Below are 24,793 nucleotides of genomic sequence, written 5' to 3' on the forward strand. Positions count from 1 at the left end.
GTGTGCGTGTGTGTAGTTTCCTTTTTCAGTTTCATGGAGGAACAGCACTGTGAAAGGTGACTCAGGGGCATGACTGCAAAAGCACAGCCAGGATCTCTGGTCCAGGATGGCAGCCTATATGCCTGCTTAGGTGGGTCTGGGGAGTGGTTAAGTTTCCTCCTCCCAGGGGGCAGGCTGGGCTCTAGGGTGGGACTTCAGCCTTCTCTTGCTCTCACCTCCCTCCTCTTGCCTGGAAGGACCCACAGAGATTGAACCTCTAGCTGTCCATGTGACGGCTGAAATGAACCTCCTGCCCTTGACCTGGTATCTGCTTGTTCCCTTTCTCAGGGCATTTGAGAGACATGGCTTCTAGGCTCAAGCTGCCAGGAGTCCATGTGTATGTGTGCTGGAGAGTTGAGAGTTCTTTTTTCCAGAGGGTGTGACTTCCATCAAGACAGTACCTATTTTCCCTGCCATGAGGCCCCCTCTTCCCCGATGACACGGTCAGTAGCCATGTGGTGGTAATACTCCTTGTTACTCCACCTTAAGTCTGCAAGTAGAAAAATGGACACAGATAACAACTGAGTGGTCAGTGGCAGCCACATATGGGCAGCCAGAGGCACGAGCAAGGTCCCTTTGGTCAGTGGCAGCCACAAAGGCCCAGGCTTTGGGGAGGCCCTGGTTGGTACCCTTGGGGTTGCCTGCCTGGTTTCGGCAATAAATAACATGAGGACCCAAAAACCAAACCAAAACAAAAAATACAACCAGTATCTCTTGGGGTAGGTGGTGGGAGACTGTTTAAATTATCGGCCTTCCCTGGGCCACTAGGTGGTTGCTGGCGCAGGGCTAGGCAGGCGGTCATCGGCACGTGTGCAACTCCACGAGCCGCTGGCACTGCCGGCACTTGACGAAGCAGCACCAGTGGAATTTGCAGCTGCAGCGTTCAGCCAGCTCCACCTGCGCCGTGTGGAAGCCGCGGCCACAGCACAGCAGCTCACAGCCGTCGATGGCCTTGGACGTCTTGTTGCATGTGCGGCCCCTTGTGCCCAGCACGCCGCTGCGCATGTCCTGCTCGCAGAAGTCAGGGCTGGGCTCCAAGTACACCAGGTCCTCATCTGTGTGTGGCTTGAACTGTGCATTGCGTGGCACCAGTGCCCTGGAGGAGCCCACGCGGCGTGGCTCCACCTCAGTGGCACCATCAAACTTCTCCTTCAGTGCGTGACCCACCTGGCGGAAGGGCGGCACGGCTCGCCAGCACGTCTTTACCTCACAGGAGCCTGACACCCCGTGGCACTTGCATTCCACCCGCATGTGTGTCAGGATGGCCTGTGGGAGAGGGTAGGGGAGAGGGGCCATCAGGAGATGGCAAGGGGAGGCGGGGAGGGGCCCTGGAGGCTGACAGCGGAGTGTTGGTGCCCTGGGGCCGACGCTGCAGTCAGATTTGCCTTTGCCGATGTGCCTCCTCTTAGGAATTACGCGGTACTGGGCTGCTAAGCAGTGCTGTGACAGGTGAACGAGGTACTGTCCCTGCACTTGGGGCACTGGGAGTTGATGAAAGAGAAGCACTAAGGGGGGTGTCCTATCAACAGTGAGTGACAGGTGCTGGGTAGGGAGAACACTGCTGCATTTAACCTCTGTAGAACCTTGGGGAGTAGGCATCCAGAAGGCAGGTGGCGTTATAGGCACACGGTCTTCATGGTGATGGGGAGAAAGGTTCACATCCTAGCTCTGCTGCTCTTTTGGGGAGTCAATGTGTATGAGAGACAGGGATGGACACATGCATGTGTGTGTGGGGCCATATGTATGGAGGGGGCCACTTACCCTGTTCTGTAACACCTGCCCGCCTGTCTGCACCCCCACCTGGCCTGTCCTGAACCCCGCTGGCCTACAGAAGGTGCCAGGTGCTGGTGAGAGCCTGCACAAATGTTTTCTGAGTCGCCATGTGGGTGGGAGAGTATGTGGGGCCCTGCCCGCTTTTGGTAGCACCATACTACCTTCCTGCCGGCCTCATTGTTGTGGAGGTTCATGAGGGCTCTGCTGGACGAGGCCCCCTTGCTTCTCTCCCGCACATCCACAAACGACTGTGAGAAGGCCACACCGTAGGCGATGTTGTCAGAGCATCCTGACCACTGGAAGCCTGGGGTGTGGTGGGCACAGAGAGGGCTGTGGTGAGTGAGGGCCAAGGTCATGCCCCCTGCCCTCCCACTCCGACCACCTCCTGCACCTACCCTGTGGGCTGACCCCATGCACCGTCCGGTCACAGCCACACTTCTCCAGCTCCCCACTGCTGCACGCCCGTGTCACTGCAAAGGCCACACCTGCCGAAGAGATGGCGTACACGAAGGCCGCCTCCCGAGTCCCTGTGGGAGGCAGATGGAGGGCAGGGCTGGGTCCCAGGGCTCCTCCCTGCACCCTCCTTTGTAGAGGGGGAGGGGCATATGGGGCCTCCTGCTTGCTGGAGGCCAGAAGGGAGCAAGACAGGCAGAAATCAGGAAGATGCTTGTTCTTATCACACCAATAGCTGAATCTGCTTCCTTTACCAGAGCATGGCTTAGGGCTCTTCACATGTGCAGATCCTGTCATCCTCACAACCACCCCAGAAGGCAAGGACTGTTACCATCTCCATTTAAACAGAGACTTGGGGGCTTTTCCGAGGTCACTGAGCCAGCAGACAGTCTGGCTTCAGAGCCTGTGTTCCCAGCTCCTGTGGGAAACTGTTCTCACTCGCTCCCCAGAAGGTTCGTGAAGGTTTATGGAAGACCAGACAGGCTGGGAGAGGTGAACTGGTTTGCCAGGGCTGCAGGTAGGAAGAAGGCCTGGACTATAAACTCAGGTCTGGTTTCCTTTTCTGGCCTGTTCCCCAGCTGGCCCCACTGGAGTCACCCTACCTTATGATCTTGCCCCTTCCTCTGAGACTGGGCCTGTTTCTGAAAATGTCTTTCTTCCTTAGAGTAAACCGTAATAACAACAGCTTCTACGTAACCCCTAACCCCTATTGTGGCTAATGAGGAGATACCTATTATGCATAAGCCCTCCACCACTGGGGGCTTCATTGCCCCCCATTTTATAGATGGAGAAATGGAGGATCAGCCGGGGAAGGGATTTGGTCCCAGTCACCCAGCCAGAGAGCCACGGAACCAAGACTCAAGCACACGTCTGACCGCCTCTGCCCCATGACTTCTCAGTGATTCTATTTTGGTGCCGGCCCTCAGCCCTCGTCCCCTTTCTGAATGGATGTTTTTATCCTCCTAAGAACTGTGCCTCGGGGGTGTAGCTGTTGTGGACTCTCTTTCTGGAGGTGGGGGAAGTGTGTGAGCTGGAGTATGCATGGCCGGCTGGGTGTGTGACCAGACAGCAGACCATGCTCCCCTCCTGGGCCCTGTGAGGAGGGCCTCTGTATGCTGTGACTGTCCTTCTGTCTCTTGTCGGAGTGTCTGTGTCCGCAGGAGTGGAGGGGGCAGGCTTTGGCCCCATGGTTGGCAATTACCTCTGTGACACCCAGGCCTATGCTCTCGGCTGCCCCAGGGAGCAGTCACCGTGGTCAGATGGAAACAATCACCTTCTCTGTGCCCGTGTCTGTGGACAGAGGCTGTAGAGGCCGAGCACCGGGGTGGGAGGCAGCTCAGTTCCCGACCACTCAGGACGCCCTGTTCTTAGTTCAGCCCTTGAGCTGGCGATAGTGCCCACCACCCACTCTCCACTGCCCACTCTCCACCCTGGCTTGGCCATTTTGGGCCAGCATTGGGGGGCTTGGCTGGAGCAATGGAGCCTCGACAGCCTGAGACAGAGTCTTCTCCAAGTTAATCGAGGTTAATAGCAGGATCATGTTGGTTGGTTTTATGCTGTGGCCGCCCAAAGAGAGACGACTTCAGTTTCTGGTATTTCTGGTATTTCCAGGCCTGAACCAGCACAAATCTTTGCCCCAAAGACCAAGGGGGAAGGGAAGTCAAAGCAGGAGACGGGGCTGGCTGATGAGACTGGTGGGTCGCCTCAGCCTGGCCTCGCATGGTCCTTCCTCCTCTGCTGGTCTTGGCTCCCAGGCCACCCCGCCCCAACCCCAGCCTCAGGCTGATCTCCCCTGTGTACTGGGGGTCCCTGGGGTGCAGGGCCCCCAGGGAGGTTGCTCAGAGAGACCTCTGCCTCATTCCCCAAACCAACATTCATCCACCAAGACTCCAGGTTCCTTTTGCCCTGGCTTTGGGAACAAGAACAATGGAGTTTTCTCATCTCAGGACTGGGCCTGAAGGAAGAGATTCTGGAAGGAAGATTAACGACCTAAAGCTTAGAGACAGTTTACCATGTGCTGGGCTCTGTCTAAGCACTTCACATATGTTATATACTTGTCCCAACAACCCTATGAAGTAGATACTTTTCATCCTTCTTTGACAGATGGAGAAACTGAGGCACTGAGTGGTAAAGCAACTTGTCCAACAATACCCAGCCAGGAAGTGGTGGAGTTAGAATTTGAACCCAGGCAGCCAGACTCCAGAGCTTTCAAACTTGACATTATTCTGCCTCACAGAGGCCCTGAGCCCCGGGGAATACACATGCAGTTGATTCCACCTCCCACATATGGAGCCAAGAAGGGCTTCCTTAGGTCCACGCCAAACTTCACATGCTGTAGGACAAGCCCATTTCCCTCTATGGGTTCTTTACTGGGGGACGGTGAGCAACTGGCCTCTGGGCTCAGCATAGGAGGCCCCAGAAAGCCTCGAAGATGTAGGCAAGCATCTGTGCCCCTAAAGCTGATGGCAGCTCCTCTAGCCTTCTCCACCTGGTTCTGGCTTCCAGCCCTTGGACTCCAGGGTGGTGGCCCTTCCCAGTTCCTCACCTCTGTCCAGGTGCCCAGGCTGGAGCCCTGCTCGCTTGAGGAGGACCTGGCAGAGCACTCTCCCCAGGGGCCACGCAGACATAGAGAAAGAACTGTGGTCCACCTGGGTGGGTAGCAGCAGAGCTTCCCTAGCAAGGTGGCAGATCCTGCTCCCTGGCCAGGGACTTTCCGAGGGAGGAAGGCAATCCTTGCCTTGTCCTTTCCTGGGCCAGGGGCCAGGGTAAGGCAGAACTCTATGGTGACTTCTTCCGTTTTCATACAGTCATTTGCCCCTTCCCACACCCAGCTCATTTCTTCCTGCTGTTTCTTCTTCCCAGAGCACCCCTGGCCCCTGATGTCATAGGTCTAAATACTGCATGTCCTCTGGGTCCAGCCTCAATGCCACCTTTCCCAAGGTGCTAAGGCTGCCTGGGGCTGGGAATTCAGTTAACCTGTAAATCCACTAACAGCCACTCTTTCTGAGGGCCTGCTATGTGCTGTCTAAGGCTCACGACAGCCTTAGCAATGAGCTCTCTACAGCTCTGCTCTATAGAAGAAAAGGTGAGAGGCTTGGTGTCTTGCCCTGGGTCCCTCAGGCAGTAAATGGCCAAGTGGGGATTGGAACCAAGGCTTGTCAGACTCAAGGCCTGTGCCCTTCAGAGCATATCACTTGTGAAGTCTTTCCCAGATACGGGAGAAGGAAGTAGTTAGGAGTGTTTGGAGAACTGGCTAAGGCTGAGTTGGACTGGCAATGAAGCCATAGGCTTGCTGATCCCCTGGGTGCTAGGGCAGGTATCTTGGTAGAGGTGAGGCCCAGCTGGAGTCCTGGGGAGGTGGGGCAGGATAGGCACTGTCTCCCAGGATAACCTTATCCCCCATTCTCCAACCTCTATCCCTGCCCTGTCTGCCTTTCCAGATTCCTTTACTCTCTTGGATGTGCAAAAACCCACCTTTTCTTGAAACCAGCTCCAGGAAGCCCCTTTAGATTTAAGAGACAATACAGGATCAGGGAAAGAGCAAAGGTTTCAGAGCCAAAGTCGTATTGCATTCTCACTAGCAGTGTGACCTTTCTTTCTGAGCCTTCCTGAGTTGAGTGTTCTCAACTCTAACACAGGGATAATAATGCCACCCCGGCAGGCCAGACCTTGCATCTCTCTGCCTCCCTGCCCCATGCGGTCAGAATCAGGATGTCCCAAGCTTTATCTTCTAATTGTCTTGTGTGTGTCTGGCCACTGCAGCCTCAAGGCTTTCCCAGTGTGGGAGTGTCTCGGGGGTACCTCCTCCCCAGATCTTCTTACAGCATCAAAAGGCTGGGTCACAGAGGTAACCCAGGAGAAAAAGAAGTTCTCCCCATCATTGGGTCCAGTGTGATGCCAATATTGAGGACAAAGGTGAGAGCACAGGTTCTAGTGAGGGACACCCAAGACCACAGAGCATTTACTCCTTAGGTCCAGGTGGTGCCACAGTCAGGAAGGTGTCCTAGATGGTTTAGACACGGGGAATGGACAGACAGGCCTGGGTTTGGACCCTCACTTTGCTGTATGGCCAGGGCACCACATGGCCTCCCAGCCACAGCAGTCAGACCCTGAAGGGGCCTTAGAATTCATCAAGTCCCTCATCTCAGGATAGGGACTTGCTCAAGGTCGCAGAACGAGACATGGTAGAGGCAGAGGAGGCCCAGTGCTGTCTACAAATGGAGGACAGCAGGAGAAGGGGAGTTTTTACTGCCTTACCTGCCTCTCCCACCCTGCCCAGGCACACCTTTGCCTGGCGCTATGGCCTCCATCCCACCCTCACACCCGTTGGTTCATTCGATATTTATTGGTTTATTTGATATTTATCAGTTCAGTATTTAACAATTCATTAAATATTTATCAGTTACCTATTATGTGCAGGTCCTGCTCATTTAATATTTTAATATTTGTTGGTTACCTATTATGTGCAAGTCCTGTTCTAGGGCTTGGGATTAAGTAGTGACTAAAACACAGAGGCCATCCCTCATCTAGCCCTGAATACCTGCTCAGCCAAGAACCACCAATCCCCTCCCTTCCAGCTATGCTAGATACATTACCAAATTTTTGGTAGATGTTCAGCCTAGAACACACAGTTTTGCCCCAAATTACACACCTCCCTCATTATTCATGATTATTTCACTGTCCATCTTGCCTCCAGGCCAGGAGCAGGGGAGGCTGTGAGACCTGGGGCAGTGCTGGCAGTGGGAGAGCTCCCCACCCCTGACCCATGTAGGGGTCAGTTAGCCCTTCCTAGGCATCATCTCTCTGATCCTCACGGGAATCCTAGGAGGCTGGTCCTGGGGTGGTTAAGGAGGACACTGGGATTTAGAGAGGGCACAGACCTTGCCCAGAATCTCCCAGCTAAGAGTTGGCAGGCCCAGGGCTGGGGGTGTTACCGCCCTCTGCTTGCCAAGTCTCCTTTCTCACCTGTGATGTGGGAGAACAGCACTATAAACTCAGAGTGTCACGAGGATGACCTGATGCAATAGCACACCACAGGCCCTCAACAAATGGGGGCTCCTTCTCTCCTCTCAGACCCCGGGGTGGGTCTGGTCTGGCCTGCTAGCTTTGTCTTCCACGTCTGACGCCATGACCCAGCCAGGTGGCTCATGTATGCAGGCTCTGGCCATGCCCCCAGTCCTGAGAGCTGGGCATGTGAGTGAGGCCCGCTTTCATAGACTGCTGTAGATGACAGCAGCTGGTGACGGGAGGCGTGTCTGCACTAAGTGCTTCCCATGCATGAGGCCACTGTATCTTCGTGACAGCCTCATGAGGTGGGCCTGCGTGTGGCCTTGTTGCCAGGCAAGGACACAGATGCTCAGGGGAGCGCAGGCCCTTGTCCCAGGCCATCCTCGGCCTCACCCTTCCTCTATCTGCCAATCCCTGGACCTTCTGAGAGCAGTGCTTTGCTCTCGGACCTCAGGAGGGACAAGCCCCTTTTCCTCTTAGTCATTGGAGACAAGTTAAGAAGTTTCCAAGAGGAATTTTACTAGGGAAGAAAACCACAAATGCAAAAAGGAGGAGTCTGATGAGTGGGCAGAGCTCAGCCTCCTTCTCCAAGTGCGACTGGTACCTGCCGGGTGTGACCGGCCTAGTCTCGGCACCTTGACATGTCCCTCTCCAAAGGGGGTTAGACATTCGACTCTACCACTCAGACTTTAGTCCAGAGCAGGCACCACCCAGGCCTAGTAGGAATCTCAGCATCCCTCAGAACTTGCTGAGCCAGTGCTGGGTGCCCCCTTGGTTCCTCCCCCAAAGGTAAGGAGGGCTTCTCATAGGGTCCCGAGTACCCACGATGACTTCAGGCCAGCATTGGCCCAGGCTACCCCCTTCCTTGCCCCTTTGATTCCTTGCCCCCGACCTGCTTTCTGTCATTAGATGACATCCACTAACTGTCTCCTCCATGCCAGGCTTTGCTATGTGCCAAGAAACAGGTCAATGAGCCATGACCCTTGCCTTCGAAAGGTCCCAATCCTAGTGATGGTGGAGTGGAGTCGGGTGAGGAGATAAGCATTTCAGTCTAAAAGGTGTGCTAGAAGCAGCGTGAACACAAATGGTGCGGATAAAAATGTGTGTGTATATATAGAAATAGAGAATAACAAAGCAAATGGGTGAAAATGTAAGCTGTTGGAGAATCAAGTGAAGAGGATATAGGAGTTCCTTGTCCTACTTTTGCAACTCTTCTGTAAGTTTGAAATTATGATTCAAAAAAAAATCCCACAGGAAGAACAAAGAGCTTTGGAGCCCAGAGGGAAGAACTGAGAAGGTGTCATGGAGGAGGGAACTGCTGAGCCCTCAAGAAGGGGGCTTGGGTGTTTGGGGTAGAGGATGTTGCATGTGCAAAGGGAGGAGTGGGAGAGGGTGACAGCCTGCCATATGAAACGCTGCCAGTCTATCCACCAATCTGTCCAAGACACACCTACTCTGTCCAAGGGCTTCCCAGGCTCATGAGCTGCTGTTTGAGGCTGGTTCTGGGGCCCCATCGACCAGGCAGCCCTGCCTGCCTGGAGGCAGCACTGTCATCCTGGGAGATCCTCCACTGCCAGGCTGCTCACTGGGTCTCTGTTGCTTTTCCAGAGCAGTGATGTTCGGCAATGCCAAGCGAGATCATGCCTTTTTGGCCCCTGCCAGCTCTTAGGAGAACGGCTTCCAAATTTCTATCACAGTTGGTTTCCAGCAACATCCAAATGGTTTGCCACAAGCCCAGCAGCCCCGGCCGTCCAGGACCACAGGTGCCAGGAGAAGGGTTGGCCCAGGCAACCCCTTCTTGCTGCCTAAGCAAGTCAAAGGGCCCTGTCGATGGTTAGTGACTCGGAAGCGTCAGTTTCATGCTCAGGAAGTAGAAAAAGGGGCCCATAGTTCAGAGTACTTCCTCGAGGGCAGGAGCTTGGCTGGCGACCTCCGGAGGAGACTTCCAGTTCCATAGACTGTTCTCTATGCCCTGGCCCCCCTGTCTTTGGCTTAATGCCATCTCACATTTCTGGTCTCAGCTGAGGGCCAGTCTCCTCGGAAAAGCCTTCCCTGAGCATCCCAGCCCCAGCCAGGGGTGGTGTCCACCCTGTGCTCCCACAGTCTCCCCTGGCCCCTTGATCACAGCGTTTCCTCGTTGAGGGTAAGACCACAGACCTGGAAGCGAGACTGCCTGGGGTTGAGTCCTGTTTCTAGTTTCTAGTTCTGTGACCTTGGGCAAGTTACTTAATCTCCATGTGCCTCTGTTTCTGCACATCCCTGTATCTCAGGGCTGGCCGTGCTGGAGGTGCACAATAGGGTTGGTCAGGTGTACCAAGGAATGGGATGGGCCCAGGTACTGGAAGCCAAGTGCTGGGGTGGGAAGAGCAGTGGGCCAGGGATCCAGAGCCTCGGGTCTGAGCCTTGACTGCTTCTCTCCCTCTGAGGAACCTTGGGCAAGTCAGTGCTGTTCCCTTCCCGAGCCTCAGTTTCCTCCTTCATTACCTGCTTACACTTCCAGGAGGCCATCACTGGAAACACGGCGTGCTTCTCAGTGCTGCCCCAGCACAGAGCTGCCATCTCTTCCGATGGGCCCCATCCCACATACGCCTCCCACCTGGATCATCCTGCTGTCCTGGGCCCCCAACGCTCTGCATCCTTTATGCCCTCACTTGGGCCCTGTGTTGGTTTTACTTCAGAAATGACCTGGAATAGCCCCATTGCTCACGAGCATCTCATTTCCTGCTGGGCCCACGCCCTGGCGCCGCAGGCTCCCCTGCAGCCCTGCACGCCCTTCCCTCACCTTGCGTCACCACCTTGCCGAAGACGGGCAGGGAGTCGAGTGTGGAGCAGTTCCAGCGTCGGTTCCGGAACTGGTACTGGCACTCCTCAATGGCCAGTTGGGCACCGCGACGCACCGAGTCCATGACTTCCAGGTTCCTCTTGCACATCTGCACCTGCCTCTGGATCAGGCCCTTGAGTTTCTCGCACGTCTCCTCCTCTGAGATGCTTCCCACTGACGACAGCTTGGCCAGGTACCTGGGGAGAGGGTGGCATGTGATGCAGCGCTCACCTCCTCATCTGTCCTGGCCCAGGACCAGGCCTGCGCTCCAGCCTGGGTCTCTGGGAACTGACTCGTCCCAGTGACTGGGCCTGGCTGCTGACTTCTCTCTTGATCCAGTTACAGGCCCTCTTGCCCAGCTCTAGGGGCACCAAGGAAGTGGAAATGCTGTCTTCCACAAAAGGCCTCTATCTCAAGTTAGGCAAAGCAGGCAGCAGCAGTGGGAGGGAAGCTGATCGAGCCCCTCTGGGATCCCTCCCTGCCCCGGCGGCCCCCGTGCCACTGTCTGTGCCAGGACGTCAGCCCAGACCTGGCTATGGGATCCCACTATTCCTTGCCGAGATGCCCTCTAGCTAGGAGGCTGGAGCCGCTGTCTGCCCAGGGTCTTTCTTTTCCTGCTCTAGGCAGGAACCCCAGTGATCCTTGGCCCACCTTCTAGCCACAAGACCAAGTTCCTCACTGCCAGCCACATCCTAGGACCACCAGATGGAGACCAGTGTCATTGTTGCCACCCTTTGGAGGTGGGACAATGAGGGCAGTGACGGGCTAGAGGTCTGGGGATGGTCAGGATATGGGTGGTGGTGGCGAGAGTGGGCTGTATGGACGGTTCAAAAGCCAAGTGCAGCATGCTCTCTCCTCTGCCCCTTGAGTTTCTATGGAGATGGAGCAATGATGGCTGCTCCTCAGAGGCTTATTGCGAGGATCGTGATCTCAATGAGAGGAGTTCTGTGAAGGTGCTCCGGGACCAGGCCCATGCGGGAGGGGGGCCTGTGAATGTTTCCATTTCAGTGGAGGACGAGAGAGAGCACCACAGTTACAGGTCACCGACCAGGTGCCGTGCACCATGGCTGCACTTTGCCCTGTTGCATCCTCACCCCAAATCTATGAGGTGACCATGATTATGCCCATTTTATGGATTCTAAAATGAAGGCTAAGAGGGTGACAGGCCCAAGATAACACAGATAGCAAGTGCCAGAGTTCAACTTCCAATCCCTTCACACCTATAGGTCTTTCTCCTGCCTGTCCTCCTTCGTGGCATTGAAGGGGCCTGGGAAGCCCTAACTCATCTAAGGACAGACACTCTGTGATCTGGGTCAGGAGGCGAAGAGACCTGAAGCAAGACATAAAAGTGCTCACTGGGATTGGAGCAGAGCTGGGGAAGGGCCCTGTGAGGGAGAAGCTGAACCGCTCTTGAGGGAAGGGAAATGCGCATTAACTGAGCGCTTATTAAGTGTCAGGTCTTGTTCAGAGAGGTGGAGCGACTGGCTCAAGGTCACCCAGCTCTAAGGGCAGACCTGAATTAGAGCTTGGGTCTGGACACCCCAGAGGCTTGTGCTCTAACCATTGCCCCTCAGCCTGCCCTACCCTTCCCCTGAGTGTCTCTGGCCAGGGCCAAGTGCACATAGTAGGTGGACAAGAGGCAGCCTCTGGAGAGGAGAGCTGAGTGGCAACTCTGGAAGACCCCCTTTCCCATCTGGTGAGTGGGAGATGCGTCTGATCACCTCCCAGGGCAGGGCTGCCTTCCAGGTTCTTGGAGGAGCAACAGAATGCAGAGAATCACACCTAAGCAATGTTCCCCAACAGGGGATCTGGCCCAGACCCCTCGTTATACAGGTGGACACACTGAGGCCCCAGAGATGGAGAGGGGGGCCTTCCCATGCCAGAAGGAGGCTCCGGGCCTGGCTCTACCTTCAGCCTCAGCCACACAGATTGGAGTTTCCTGCTGCCCCAGACTCTGCAGCGAGCCAGGCCTCCTGCAGGGGTTTGCCCAGCACACTGAGTATCCCAAGGGTTGGGGATTTTCTGGAGGTGACAGTGAAGAAGCTGTTGCATCTTATAAAGGAAGCTGTGCAAATTTCTTGTTTGAAGAAGGATAAAGGGAAGGTCACTGCTCTCTGGGCCTCAGTTTCCTCATCTGTAATAAGAGAAGGGGCCACTGGTTCTGTCTGAGTGGTGGAACTGCTGCCTGGAGCAAGAGGGATCTGTGTGTGAGAGATGGCCTGACACTGGCCTGAGGCAATGAGGCAGGAAGTCACCATTCGTTTGTTGAATGAGGGAATGAATGAATGGTGACCAAATAGAAAAGCAAACAGAAAGTCCTATTTATGGGAATTCTTTGTGAAGAAGAGCTAACTTCTATGGAACTTGGGACTGGGCTAAGTACTTTGCTTTATTGCATTTAATCCTCTCAGCCAACCAACTTCCACTTGAAAGAAGAGGAAACTGAGGCACAGACATTTTAAGTAATTTACCTCATGTGCAGGGCCACACAGCCAGTGAGGTTGAGCAGGACTTGAACCTGGCGTTTGCCTGGCTTCACAGCCTTGGGCAGAGACAATATTCTCTGTGTGGCTCAAAGACTAGAATTGACACTGTGGCCCCAAGCTTCTGGGAGCTGGGTTTGTTCAACCCAAAGATGCTAACCAGGGTGCAGTTGGGGGGCTGTCTCCCTATCCCTGGAGGTTTGCAGGCAGCAGCTAAATTTTATTTGTCAAGTATGTGAGTTGGACCAAGTGACGGTTCTTGAATCTGGCTGTGCATCAGAAACATGTGCAGGGTTTGTTGAAAGTGGAGGTGCCTGAGTTCCAGTCCCAGCGGGGTTTGGTGGGCATCTGAGGTTAATTTAATGTGCCTTAGATACAACTGGGAGGCCAGGTAGGCGCTGGCCCCGAGAGCAGTCTGCGTAAGTATGGGTGATGTTTCCTTCTCAGCCATAGGGAGCTCTGACTCAGGGATGCCACTGTCCTCCTCACTGTGGCACTGATCCCCAGGATGTTTCCTTTTCCCGTGGCTGTGGAGCCTGAGCCTGGCTTTCCTTATCTGTAAATGGAGATAATGGTTCTCACCCAGAGGGCTGCCAAGAGGAATGCCCGTGATTTGCTATGTGATGCACCTGGCTGTCAGCTGGGTACATCCTAGATGCCAGGTAATTGTGGGGACAAGTACACAGCACGGGGCAAGTGCGAAGTAGGTGGTATCAGGCCAAGGACGGCCAGCCTCTCCTCCCCACTCCCCCGCATTCCTGGTCTCCCAGGGGCCACCCCGCCCCTTCTTCCTATCTACTAGGTGGTTCCCAGGGGATGCACAGACTGGTGGTGCCCTAACAAGGCCCAGGCAGGAGCTCGGAGCCCCTTGGAGGGAAGACAAGGGCAGGAAGGGGGCTGAGATGCAGCAGAGGCTGTATTTGGAAGGGGAAGGGCCCACCTGGCTCCTCAGCCCTGCCTGGGTGCTCTTCCGCCTCTGCCCAGTCAAGGGGTCGCCTGTGGAGCTAGTCCCACCTGTTGCTCTTGGCCTGCAGGGGGCGCCAAGAGCCTGGCTACTGGCGGTGGGCCAGGTCCACGTTCAGGAGGCCACAGGTGTCTCTAGGTGGGGGGACAAGGAATTGAGCCTGACGTTGGATCCTTTCCTGCTCAGACCCAGGCTTGGCCTCTTGGCAAAGGGTGGGGGCCCTGTTTGCTCTGTCATGTGGGGGCACAGAGCTGGCCCATCCCCAAGTCAGCCTCTGCTCCTGCAGCGTGCAACCAAGGAGGCTGCGTCTGGCTGTGCTGGGCCCTGGCCTCTGGTCAAGGGAGGCACCCAAGGGCACGGGTTCTCTGGGCGGAGTGGCAGAGGGGGGCAGCCTCTGACCCACCATGACCTTGGGCAAGTCCCTGCCATACTTGGAGCCTGTCTCCTCATGGGTACAGTAAACCGGTGGGTCCATATGGCCTTTCCCACTGTCAGAGTAGGTGGGCCTCCTTCTACTGGCAGGGTGGGGAGTGGCTGGGCCTCAGGGGCCTACTGGCCCCATGCCAGGCTGATAGATGTGTCTCTGCCATTGAATAAGTAGTGAGATGGACCAGGGGAGCCACCTGCATCCCCTCACCCAGGCTCAGAAGGCAGCAAGGGCTGAATGACAGTCGCAGGGGCTTAGGGTGAGCTGCTGGGCTGCCGTGGCCATGAGTCACTGGGCCAGCTTCCAGGAAGGAGCTGAGCAACCTCTTCCGTTGGCACCAGTGCCCACCCCCAGCCCCTGCCTTCATCTGGCACAGCAGCTGTCCCCTTCCATACACACGAGGCCCAGCCCCACCCCCATCCCTGTTCCCCCAGACCACAGGGTCTCGCCCGGGGACGGCTGGGTGCCAGGGCTGGAAATGGAACCGGGCACCGGCTCTAGAGAGTGAGAACCCCAGGCATTACAGGCTCTCATCCACAATGTTTCTGCTTGCCCGTTTCAGTATCTAGCTAGCATCTGGCCCCATTTTACAGATGAGCAAACTGAGGCTACAGAGACAAAGCAACTTGCTCAAAGTCCCACAACTAGAGCAGCGAGCTGCAGTGCAAACCCAGCCCTAACTCTCAACTCTGTTTCCTCTGTACCTGGCTGTGGATATGCCCCATTTACCTGCTGAGAGGGCTAATACTGCCCTTGGTGCCTCATACAGAGCACAGTGCATAGAATGTATTTAATAAATGCCTGCAGCAGGGATGTAGGGCTCTGTCCTAATGGGGTTCCCTCTGCTTGCCTCCTGGCAGAGTGCTCAGGATGGGGAAGATAAGGATGAGGGAGGAATGTGGGGGCTACTGTGGTCTTTTGATTTGCTGAGGGCCTGGAGACCCATTAGGGTGAGGCCTGATTAGTCCTGGACACCTCAGGAATCCCCTTCCAGCGCCCTAGGGTGGCTCAACCTCAGAGACACGTGTGCCATCTGCTGACCCTGGAGTTGGACCAGGCTCAAACATGGAGTGCACCAGCCCTTTCTAGGGGTGACAGAGAGCCAGGGCATGATGGGTGGGCTGGGCCAGGCTGTGCAGTGCATTGGCCATCCCTGAGACTTCTCCTGTCCTGGCTGCATTACCCCAATTTAGGTTCCTTCCTGCCACCATGGAGTACAGGCTTAGCAATTTGCCACCTGCTGCCCTGGCCACCCAGGACTCTAGCCATGGCCATGCCGTTGATCAGGTTACCCCGCCAGCCCAGGCCGCCCCTGCTGCTGCTACCAGCCAGCTCATGCCCTGATCTTCTACAACGGGGGCTGCAGGTCCTGCAGGCTCCTCCCAGGAGGCCCTCCCTGAGCCCGGCCCGTGCCTACAGCCTGCAAGGCTGGAGGGCCCTTGCCCTGCCAGGGAGATCAGATCCTCTCAGCCACCTGCTGTTTTCATTAGAAACTAAAATTAGCTGGGCTTGTCCCAAGCTTTTCCAGGTTTGCTTGCTTTTTTAAAAAAATATACAAATTCCTAGAGGAAAATCTGCACCTCTGCGACTCCTCCCGGCTCTTACGCTGTGAGTCAAGAGGAGAGGGGACGGGAAATAGCTGGAGCGTTTGAGAGGCCAAGCAGACCAGTGTCGTGGGTCCCGGCCCTGCGGGTGTCCAGGTGGGGGCTGGGACGCCGGCGCAGGCCTCTCTGCCCCCTCCCTTTGGCCTCCCTGCCTGCCTGGGCCACATTTAGAGCCTCCTCAGGAGCGGTCGTGCCTGTGATACCAGGGAGGAAGGAGACCAAGGGGGTGGGAGGGGGAGCCGGAAGAAAACGGAGTGGCTGCTGAACAGAGCCGCCTTGGGGGATGTGGGCCAGTGGGGACAAAAGTGACCACAGTCCCCATCCAGGACTGTGTTCTTAGGGGGATGGTGCCTGGTTTCCCAAGATCCTAACCATACCCCCCACTCACTTTTACATCTTTGATTGTTTCTATAACCACAATCTTGATATCCTGCTGTCCTCCCCCTGACAGTGCCTTAGCCTTGGAGACCCTTGTCCTTTGGCATGGCAGGCAGTGCAGTAAGGACATGGACCAGGAACTCCTGGGTCCAAATCTCATCTTTGTGTTGCTTGAAGCAAGTTAGTGAACACCTCTGAGCCTCAGTGTGTTCATCTGTAAAGTGGGAAGACTGGGATTCCTGCAGGCAGGAGGCCTAAATGAATGAAATGTGTGTGCAGGAGATACTCATCCCTGCTGCAACATTGTTCTAGCAGCATCATCAAGATGCTCACTGCCATCAGTGCCGCCACCACCCCTCCCACAACCTCTTGCAGTTCCTCTGGTCGCCCCTCTGCTGCACCCCAGACCAGACCCGTGCTGGCTTCCGCTCATTTGTGTGTTTTCTTTGCTTGACTCTCTTGGCCCTCTTAGGCCTGGGTTCCTGGTCTTTTTTTCAGCTGATCATGCCTGAGAGGTGGGACACGCTCCCCCAGGGTACAGCGGATGACCTCAGCAGCCATCTCAATGGCAGGCTTTTGACAGAGTCTCCAGACGAAGTCTGCAGAGTTTGAGAATGTGTTTCCTGGTGACCATCAGTCAGACCCTGTGAGGCTGGGGAGTGTGAGAGATGGGTGGAGGGGATGGTGCTGCTAGGACATCAAGAGCTGGGACACTGGGGTGAGGGCAGGGACAGTGGTGTGCAGGACAAGCTCAGGAGTGTCAAGGGGACTTGGAAACCATTTGTGGACATAACAGAGTAGATGCATGGGACCTTCATTTATGTTCTGCAATCAATAGTCACATGCCTCAGTATGTCCTTAGTGCAACAGCGCAGGGCTGGCTACACAGGTGTCTTCCCCTCTGTTTTGCAGATGAGGAAACTGAAGCTCAGAGAAGCATATGTTTGAGGCCATGCGGCCTGCAGTGGAAGGTCAGGATTTGTAAACAGGTCACTCTGGCTCCTAAGCCAAAGATGACTCAGGGTATTGAGGCATGAAGTTCGGCAGTCAACAGACAGTGGTGACCTGAGGGAGGAGGCCTGATTCTTCCCTTGATGGGTCTAAGCCTTATGTCTTTTCTGAACTACAGTGAGGTGTCTGGGCTGTGTTCAGGAGTAAGGGGTGTGGGGACAGATGTCTGGGTGGTTATGGGGCTACCTGGACAGTGTGGAGGCCTGTGGTCTCCGTAGCTGTTGGGGCCACAGAAGAGCTGCTGCCACTGGTCCAAAACCCCTGGAGGGGCAGGCTTTGGGGACACTCATGGTGGTTTGCAGGGCAGTGGGTGCTGCCTTCACCCCTCAGCCTTAGCATGGTCCTAGGTCTGTCAAGGCCCAGGCCAAGTCCTCTTGGCCTCAGGTGCATTTCCTCAGGTGGAGAGAGAGAACGGCCTCCCCTGGAACCCAGGCCTCCACTGCCAGTGCACACCACTCTGCACCTTCGGGCCCTTTCCCTCTTTCCTGTCTCCTGGGACCCCTTGCTCTCATCTCCTATCCTTGGAAGCCTCAGTGCCCTCATTTTCTGACTCTTGGTTTCCCAATTCTCATTACTTCCAGTATCCTGGCACCCCAGCACCCTGCATTTCACTCCTGAGGGCTCTGTGTCCCCCACTTCCTGTTTGAGGGATCTATGTCCCCCACTTCCTGTTTGGGATTCCCCCTCCCCATTTCCCATCTCACTGTATGTGTTCCCAGGGAGCTGGTGGCTGCCTCAGGGCCACAAAGTAGACTGTTGGACCTGAGCCTGGATGGCCCCAGAGCTCTGCCAGGTGAGAACTTGCCTTCTCTCCCTGAGGCAGGTGTGTTGTTGGGGGGAGTGGGTGTCAAATTTAAGGCTGACCTCACCTTGTCCCCCGACTTGCCAGCAGAGAGCTCTTCCTTTGCTAGACCCACCCAACCTGTGTCCCCATAACCTCTCATGTCCTGTGGCCACTGACCCATTGAACTGTCCTCCCTGCTGGGCTGAGGGAACCTGGGGGTGGGGGAAAGAGGAGACCAGGTGAAACCCCAGCCGAACTGTCCAGAGCCAGTGCTGGCCTCCTGGAGTGAGGCTCCCGGTTTCTAGTGAGTTCCTCAGCCTTGGGGGATACCTTCCAAAGGTCCAGTCCTGGGAAAGCCTGTGGCTGAACCCCCACTTCTGCCCCTACCAGGGTGGGGCTCATCCCCCCAGCAGATAATAACTGGCTAGGGGTATGGGGCTGCAGGGCAGCTGCCAGCGGCTGCGGGGACAGCTCTGGGAGACCTGGGATGGAGACCTGGTTCTACCACCGCCATGCTGTATGGCCCTAAGTGCCCAGCACAGGGCCTGATATGGGGACATGTTTGCATGGGGGCATCCCAGGCCCTCCCTGGCAGGAAGGCTCCCCAAAGGGGTTGAGCTGAGAATCCCCAAGAACCTCCTCAGTCTCATGCCTCAAAGCTTGGGTTGCCGGAACAGCTGGGCACCTGACTCAGGAGGGGCCACTCTGCTGTCTCCAACCCTTGGGGAAGGGTCTCTGGGGCCCAATCCTGGGATTTCAGGGCTTGTGTGTGAACAGATTGAGAAATAGGGTCTGAAGGGACCATTCAGAGTCATCGCAGGGAAGGGCCCTCAGGCCCATCAGCATTCCGGCTGTTCTAATGGGCCTCCCCGAAGATACATATGAGCTGTCCGAGGCTCCTCTCCCCTGGAGGACGCATCCCTTCCTCCTCCCACCTCCCTCCCGCTCTCTCCTCAGACCAGGTCCCCTCCTCTGCGGGGTCTGACTTGGCAGGGAACTTACAGAACACAGTTTGGTTTCAGTTTGCCAGGACATGGGGGAGGGGGAGCTGGTGGGGTCACGGCAGGGAGCGAGCCGTCCCGAGTTTGGCTGAATCACAGAAGATGCAGTTCAGGACTCAGAGATAAAACCTGGCAACTCCTGTGGAAATCTGGAGAGCAACCCTGGGGTCGCAGCTCTGCCTGCAGCTGCGCCTGCTCCATGCAGTGGAGGGGTGACTGGAGGGCCCACGGCAGGCAGCTGTCACCCCACCCATGGCTCCCTGGCCAATCTGCACCCCACAGGCTCAGCCCAAGCCCCTCTTCCCAGAGGCAGCAACAAGAGGAGGAGGCTTGGTGCAAATGCTCAGCTTTCCGAGTGTACCCACAGGGCCTGAGTTGAGCGAGTTTCAACAGGTTTGGGGAGCACTGTCTTGTCAGATGCTTGCTGCGTTGCTCAATTGCTAATCCAGGGTTGAGGGAAGAAAGTCAAACCATAGCAGACAGCTGGGTTGTGACTGCTGCCTGAGCCACCCCCTCGGGCAGAGCCTGGTCTTGGGGCGCTGTAGTGCTGGGGGAGAAACACTCAGCCTGGCTCTCAGGGTCTGTTCCAGCCCAGGAGTGAGGGGCAGAGCAGCAGATCTGGGGGGCAACAGTCACACTTCCTGCCACCCACCTCTGTGCCTTTTAGTATCACCTGAGCCTCAGGGCAGTGGAGCAGAGCCTTCCTCCTACTGCAGGCCTTTGAAGAGGGGCTACCATTGGACAACAGCTGAGAACCCTCTGAACAAGCCCGCCTTTCATTCATCCATCAAAGATCGGCTGAGCACCTAGTACCCGGCAGGCACGTGCCAGGCACTGTGAGATATTCAGAGGTGTTTATGCCACAGCCGCGGCCTCCAGATGTTTATAACCTTGTAGAAGCAGTAAAGAAACCACACGATTAGACTAGAGTTATATATAATATGAAACGGTTCTATAGGCAGGGGATGAAAGCTGTAAAATCTGGACATGGGAGAGCAGTTCCAGTCCTGCTTCTGATTTGCAGAATGACCTTGGGAAAGTCATTGCACGTCTGGGCCTCTGAAGCAGGGCTGAAAGTAATTTACACTCCTCTCCTCTGAAAGTGGTTGTGGTGAGGCATGGAGGGGAGGGTGTGTGGTTCAAACAGGGTAATGGTTGTGAAAGGTCTTTGTAAACCACCGATTCTTGGGGGAATGATTTTGCTCCCCCAGAGGACATTTGGCAAAGTCTGCAGACATTTTATGTTGTCACCTGGGGGGATGCTACTGGCTATCTAGACGGTAAAGGTCAGGGATGCTGCTAAACATCCCACAATGCACAGAAAAGACCCACACAGAAGACGTGTCCAGTCCCAAATATCAGTGATATGGAGGTTGAGAAATCCTGGTGTGAACTGTAAAGTACTGGGAGGGTGTTTGTGATTGTAATTCACTGCCCAGAGCCATGGAGGAGCTCTAAGGAGACGGGTTTTTGACTATTTAAGGGGAGAGAGGGATCTTTAAAAGCTGGGAATCAGGGGGACACTTCCTGGAGGAGGTGGGCCACATCTTTACCTGCTTGGCTGGCACTGCACATCTGGGCTGGCTCTGCCCCATCCCTGCCCCAGGGAGTTGTGCCCAGAGCGTTGGGCTTCACTCCACCAAAGGCCAAGGGAGATATAAACTGCCCCCCCGGCCCCTGGGCAAGCAGGCTCAGGGGAGGTTGGCCCGAAGTTGCACACCAGTAGGGACTCAAAGCCAGTGGAAAGCATGATGCGTCCTTCACTACCCCCAGCGCACTGAAAGGTGCTCCCAGCAGCAATTCCTCTGCCCAACATGATTGGCTTGTGAGCCAGGCTAGGTCTTCCTGACTCTGGGAGGCTCCTGCGGGGGCCCTTGTTGAGCAAGGGGGTTGCAGCCCAAGATCCTACCTGTGTTAAATCAGTGGATCTGGGTGGGACAGACTGGGATAAACAGGGCTCGGGAGCAGCAACCTGAAGGCCTGTTTTCTTCACCACCCTTATCAATAGGGACACGGCCCTGTAGCTCCCTGACAGCAGCCCTTGCTTCTGGCAGCTGCAGCTGCCATGGCTGCCATTTCCATCAGCGTGCCTGGCCCCTTGCCAGTTCGCCACATGCATGGGTTCACTCTTTCTTACCAACCACCATTGTGCACCATTTGCATCAGTGGGCTCCATTTTACAGATGAGAAACTCGAGGCTCAAAGAGGTTAAGTAACCTGTCCAAGGTCACTCAGCTGGGCAGGGCAGAGCTCAGTTGGATCTCAAAGACCCACTTTTTGGCCATGCCGCTGGCCTGCCTCTGAGTGCAGCATGGGCTCCCTCCCCTCACCCGTGGGATTCTGCTAGAGCCCCACTACCCTCCTCTGAAAAATCCACAATCCTCAGACCTTAGCTTATTTATTCTCTAACCCTCCCCAGCACTTCCATCTGGGGTTCAGAACGATCTGCTGAGGACTGTGGCCCCAAGGGAGGAAGGGGCTACCCAGTATGTGGCCCAGAGCTGGGACTGGAACCCAGGTGTCCTGACTCCCGGTACAGCCTCAGTGCAGGGAAGAGGGGACATTCAGAAACATTTCTGAGCTCAGGTCTGTGGCAGGGCAGCCTCCTTAAGGGCAGAGTCCCAGCCTTCCCCCAGGGACTCTTCATCCATCCGGCCCTCCCTCAGTGGTGGGAGCCATCACAAGCTGTCAGCCGGCTCCTCCGAGTGCCAGACAAGAGAGTCTAATCAACAGCTCCCAGCTTCTCTGGGCCTGCCCAGGCCTCAGGCTGCCCTTCCAGCTCCAGGCTCCATCCTGCCCAACAGCTGCACGCGGCAGGACACCTGGCCTCCCCACCAGGCCACCTGCCCTTCCGAGACAACAGATAGCCCCGGCTCTCGCCACTGGCCAGCAGACCCACTCTGGACTGAAGCCTGACTCCAGGGTATTGGGAGGCGAGTGGAGCCTAGACCTTGCTCCTCGGCAGGTGCTGTCAGCTATCCTTTCAGGGCCAGGCCTCCTCATACTTCACACTTGAGAAGACACAGTGCCAGCCACCATGCCTGCATGGACACCTGCCTGCCCAAAGCTTTTCCTTCCAGAGGCAGCTTTTCAGTCAGACACCTCTGGCATTTACCAGCTGGGTGACTTGGGCAGTTACCTCTGCGATCCCCAATCTTCTCATCTGTAATGGGATGGAAACGTTGGGATTTAGATCATGCTGTGGGAGTCATTATAATAATTATTATTGTTATGATCCTACAGTCTTCAGACCAAGTCCTCCTCTGTGCCTGCTCGGGCTCGCACTCAGCTCTTTTCTCTCACAGCCATAGAGCATGTGCTCCGTTCCACCCAGTTGTGCTTTTATCATGTCTTTCTACCTAGACTCTGGGCTTGTGGGAGGCCAGGCTGTGACATCCATTTCCCCCAGAGCTGCCATTCCTGGCCAGCTGATGGTTCGATAGAGGTTGATAAATATTGGACCCAACCTTGGTATGTGCCCAGTGTCTTCTCCTTCATAGCCTCTCTGGTTTGGGAGGGTCCTGGGAAGCCTGTTGTTCCTCTTGCCTTGGGCAGAGCAGAGAGACCCTTGGCTTGAAGCCGGGGGTGGAGCAGGAGTGAGCTGGGTCATCCAGAGACCTGCTTCATGGCAACCTGAACCATCACCGTTGCAGAGAACAGGTTTGCCAACCTCTCTTCTCCTAGGCTGCCCCTCCTCACCCCACCCCCAACGGCACAGGCAGGAGAACTGAGTTGTTGGAATTCCCCACAGTTTGCATGATCCAAAGCTGTAGCTGCCTTCCTGGCTGGGATTTTGGGGGTGGACATGGGTGAAGGTGAGTGGTGATGCCACTGGGCCATGGTGGCTCTACTTTGGGACAGCTTCAGGGAAGAGGGTATAGGGTCACTGCCTGGGAGTCAGAACACCTGGGTTCAGTTCTCAGCTCTGAATTTGGGCAAGTAGCTTCCCCTCCCTAGGTCTCAGTTTCCTCATCTGTAAAATGAGTCAAAGATGAGATGCTCCTGAAGGACTTCCCACTGCAGATATAGCTGTCTTCCATGGAGGCCTGGGCCAGATGCTTGGACTCCCACTTTTTATTCTTTGTTTTTTTGTGGCTCTGGCGGTGCTGGGCAGGTGAGACCCAGTTCTTGCTCCTCCTGATGCTCAGATCTGTTTTGGAGACACTGGCTCTGAACCCATGCATTCAAGAACCAGCTCCAGGGACACCCAGGGTCCTTCAAGTCCAAATCAGCTCCCTCCCCAGCTCTGCGACCCAGGCTCCATTCAGAGGGTGGCCTGCAGGGGGGCAGTGGGAGAAGGTGGTAGTGCCCTGCTTTCTGTACACTCGGCCACTGCTCCTGAAGTGTTAATCAAATTAAGGCTCCAAGAAAAACAAAAGCTCCACAGCCACTTCGGGCTGCCTTGGAGTCGTTTGCTCTCGGAACAGCTGGGAGAATTCTACATCACCTCTGTCCCCCAAGCCCTGGGTGGCTCTGACCCCAACAAACACACTCCTTCCAGCCTGGAGGGCTCTGGCTGGCCACAATGACCTCATAGCAACAGCCATTGGACACTCGGGGCAATTTCATGAGAGATATTTGTTCTTTGGTCTTGATGCAGAGAGAATTTTTTCCTCTCTCCCTGTCTCCATGGAAACCCCAGCTACACTGTTGGCGATCCCCCTTCCCACCCCATGGTTTTCAGATCAATATTGGAGCTTGGCTCCCCACTGACTGCCCGCAGCGGATGGTGGCAGAGCTCTGGGCAGGAGGAACTGGGGCCAGGGTTAAGTGCGGGGCATGGGGAACCGTCCCTGAGCGGGGATGAAAGGAGTGCAGGTCCTCTTGCTCCCTGTCCACCCACTCACTGGAGCTCATCCCTTTAGTCTCCCTGCCCGCAGCAAACCTTCCGCCCCTACCCAGGGAGCGCCCTGAGCGCAAACCCAGTCAAGGAGAAACAGACAGGTCACCAGCGGTTACCACCCCTTCCTCCTTAGGCTAGACACGGGAAGATGAGGGGCCGTTGTCTTCTTTAAGGTCTGGACGGAGTTTCTTCCTGCCCTGGGGAAAAACCAAGTCTCGGCCAGCGCCGGCGCCAGCCCCGGGCCCTGGGAGACCAGGCGTCCTGGTCCCTTCCTTCTATCTCCGGCTCCCGCCCCCCAAGCAGAAACAGGTCCCTGCACGCCTCCAGCCCAGCCCGCAGCGCGGCGCGGCGCGGCGCAGCTCGGCGCGGGGAGCTCGCTCCGGACTTCTCGGGATTAACCTGCTATTATGTCCCGGAGCCCTTCCCTGCAATGGGCTTCCTCGGCGACCTGTCAGCCCGGCTGGACTGCACCCCGCGCCCGGCGCCCCTTCCGGGCCACCGCCCCGCGCTCGCACCCCTGTCGCCCTCGAGCGCCCCGAGTCGCCTACCGGAGCCGCCTACCGGTGCGGACGCCGCCGCCGCCACCCCTGACGCCTCTGGGCAGGGATCCGGACCCGGGCAGGAGGGGACCCCGGGTGTGCAGAGGGACATTCGGGCAGTGGCGGCGGCAGCGGAGCGAGTGAGCCTCCGGTCCCGCGGCCGAGACACCTGCCGGGCTGCCCCGCGCCCGCTGCCCCGCGCCGCCTGGCACCGGCCGCTGCCCCCGGGGCCTGCCCCGCCCCGCCCCGCCCCGCCCCGCTCGGCCCCGGCCCGACTTACAGCCAGTTGCTCGCGGCGGCTGAGAAGACGGCGAAGACGAGGAGGCGCAGCGAACGCAGGCAGGAGCGGGGACTCATGGTGCCGCCGCGGGCGCCCGGCCCGGGGCAGCGGCTGCGGCCGCGGGGGGCCTCCCGTCGGGGCGGCAGGTGGGCGCCCGCGGGCGGGCCGGGGCGCGCGCGGCGGGGCTCTGCCTCCGTGTGCCTGCCGGCAGCCTGCCCGCTGCTGCGCCCGCTGCCCGGCGCGGACCAGACTGTCAGCGCCGCCCCAGAGCCGGGATGCGGCGGCGGCGGCGGCGGCGGCGGAGGCGGGCGGGCCGGCGGCCGGGGGGGCGGGCCGGGGGCGGGCCGAGGATGGGGTTACCTGGGCGGGCCTAGCGGCCCGGGACA

At 56.8% G+C, this 24,793-nt stretch overlaps 1 protein-coding gene across 1 annotated transcript; it reads right to left on the bottom strand.

The window, feature by feature from the left end:
- Nucleotides 1–733: 733 nt before the first annotated feature.
- Nucleotides 734–24,673, bottom strand: WNT4 (Wnt family member 4). The gene is made up of 5 exons (XM_030913702.1): nucleotides 24,408–24,673; nucleotides 10,055–10,290; nucleotides 2,208–2,339; nucleotides 1,974–2,116; nucleotides 734–1,305 (listed from the first exon to the last, which is right to left on the bottom strand). The coding sequence occupies exons 1-5, from the start codon at nucleotides 24,482–24,484 to the stop codon at nucleotides 838–840; spliced, it is 1,056 nt and encodes a 351-aa protein (XP_030769562.1). The 5' UTR covers nucleotides 24,485–24,673; the 3' UTR covers nucleotides 734–837.
- Nucleotides 24,674–24,793: the final 120 nt, after the last annotated feature.

The sequence above is a fragment of the Rhinopithecus roxellana genome, chromosome 12 (assembly GCF_007565055.1).
Source record: "Rhinopithecus roxellana isolate Shanxi Qingling chromosome 12, ASM756505v1, whole genome shotgun sequence".
Taxonomy (NCBI): Eukaryota; Metazoa; Chordata; class Mammalia; order Primates; family Cercopithecidae; genus Rhinopithecus; species Rhinopithecus roxellana.

Excerpts from the sequence above, each read along its gene's own strand:
- WNT4 (XM_030913702.1), bottom strand. The coding sequence starts at position 24,484 with ATGAGTCCCCGCTCCTGCCTGCGTTCGCTGCGCCTCCTCGTCTTCGCC. Across the intron at positions 10,291-24,407 it reads GCCGCCGCGAGCAACTGGCT|GTACCTGGCCAAGCTGTCGT; the intron begins GTAAGTCGGGCC and ends CCCTCTCCCCAG. Across the intron at positions 2,340-10,054 it reads CGGCAAGGTGGTGACGCAAG|GGACTCGGGAGGCGGCCTTC; the intron begins GTGAGGGAAGGG and ends TGCCTCCCACAG.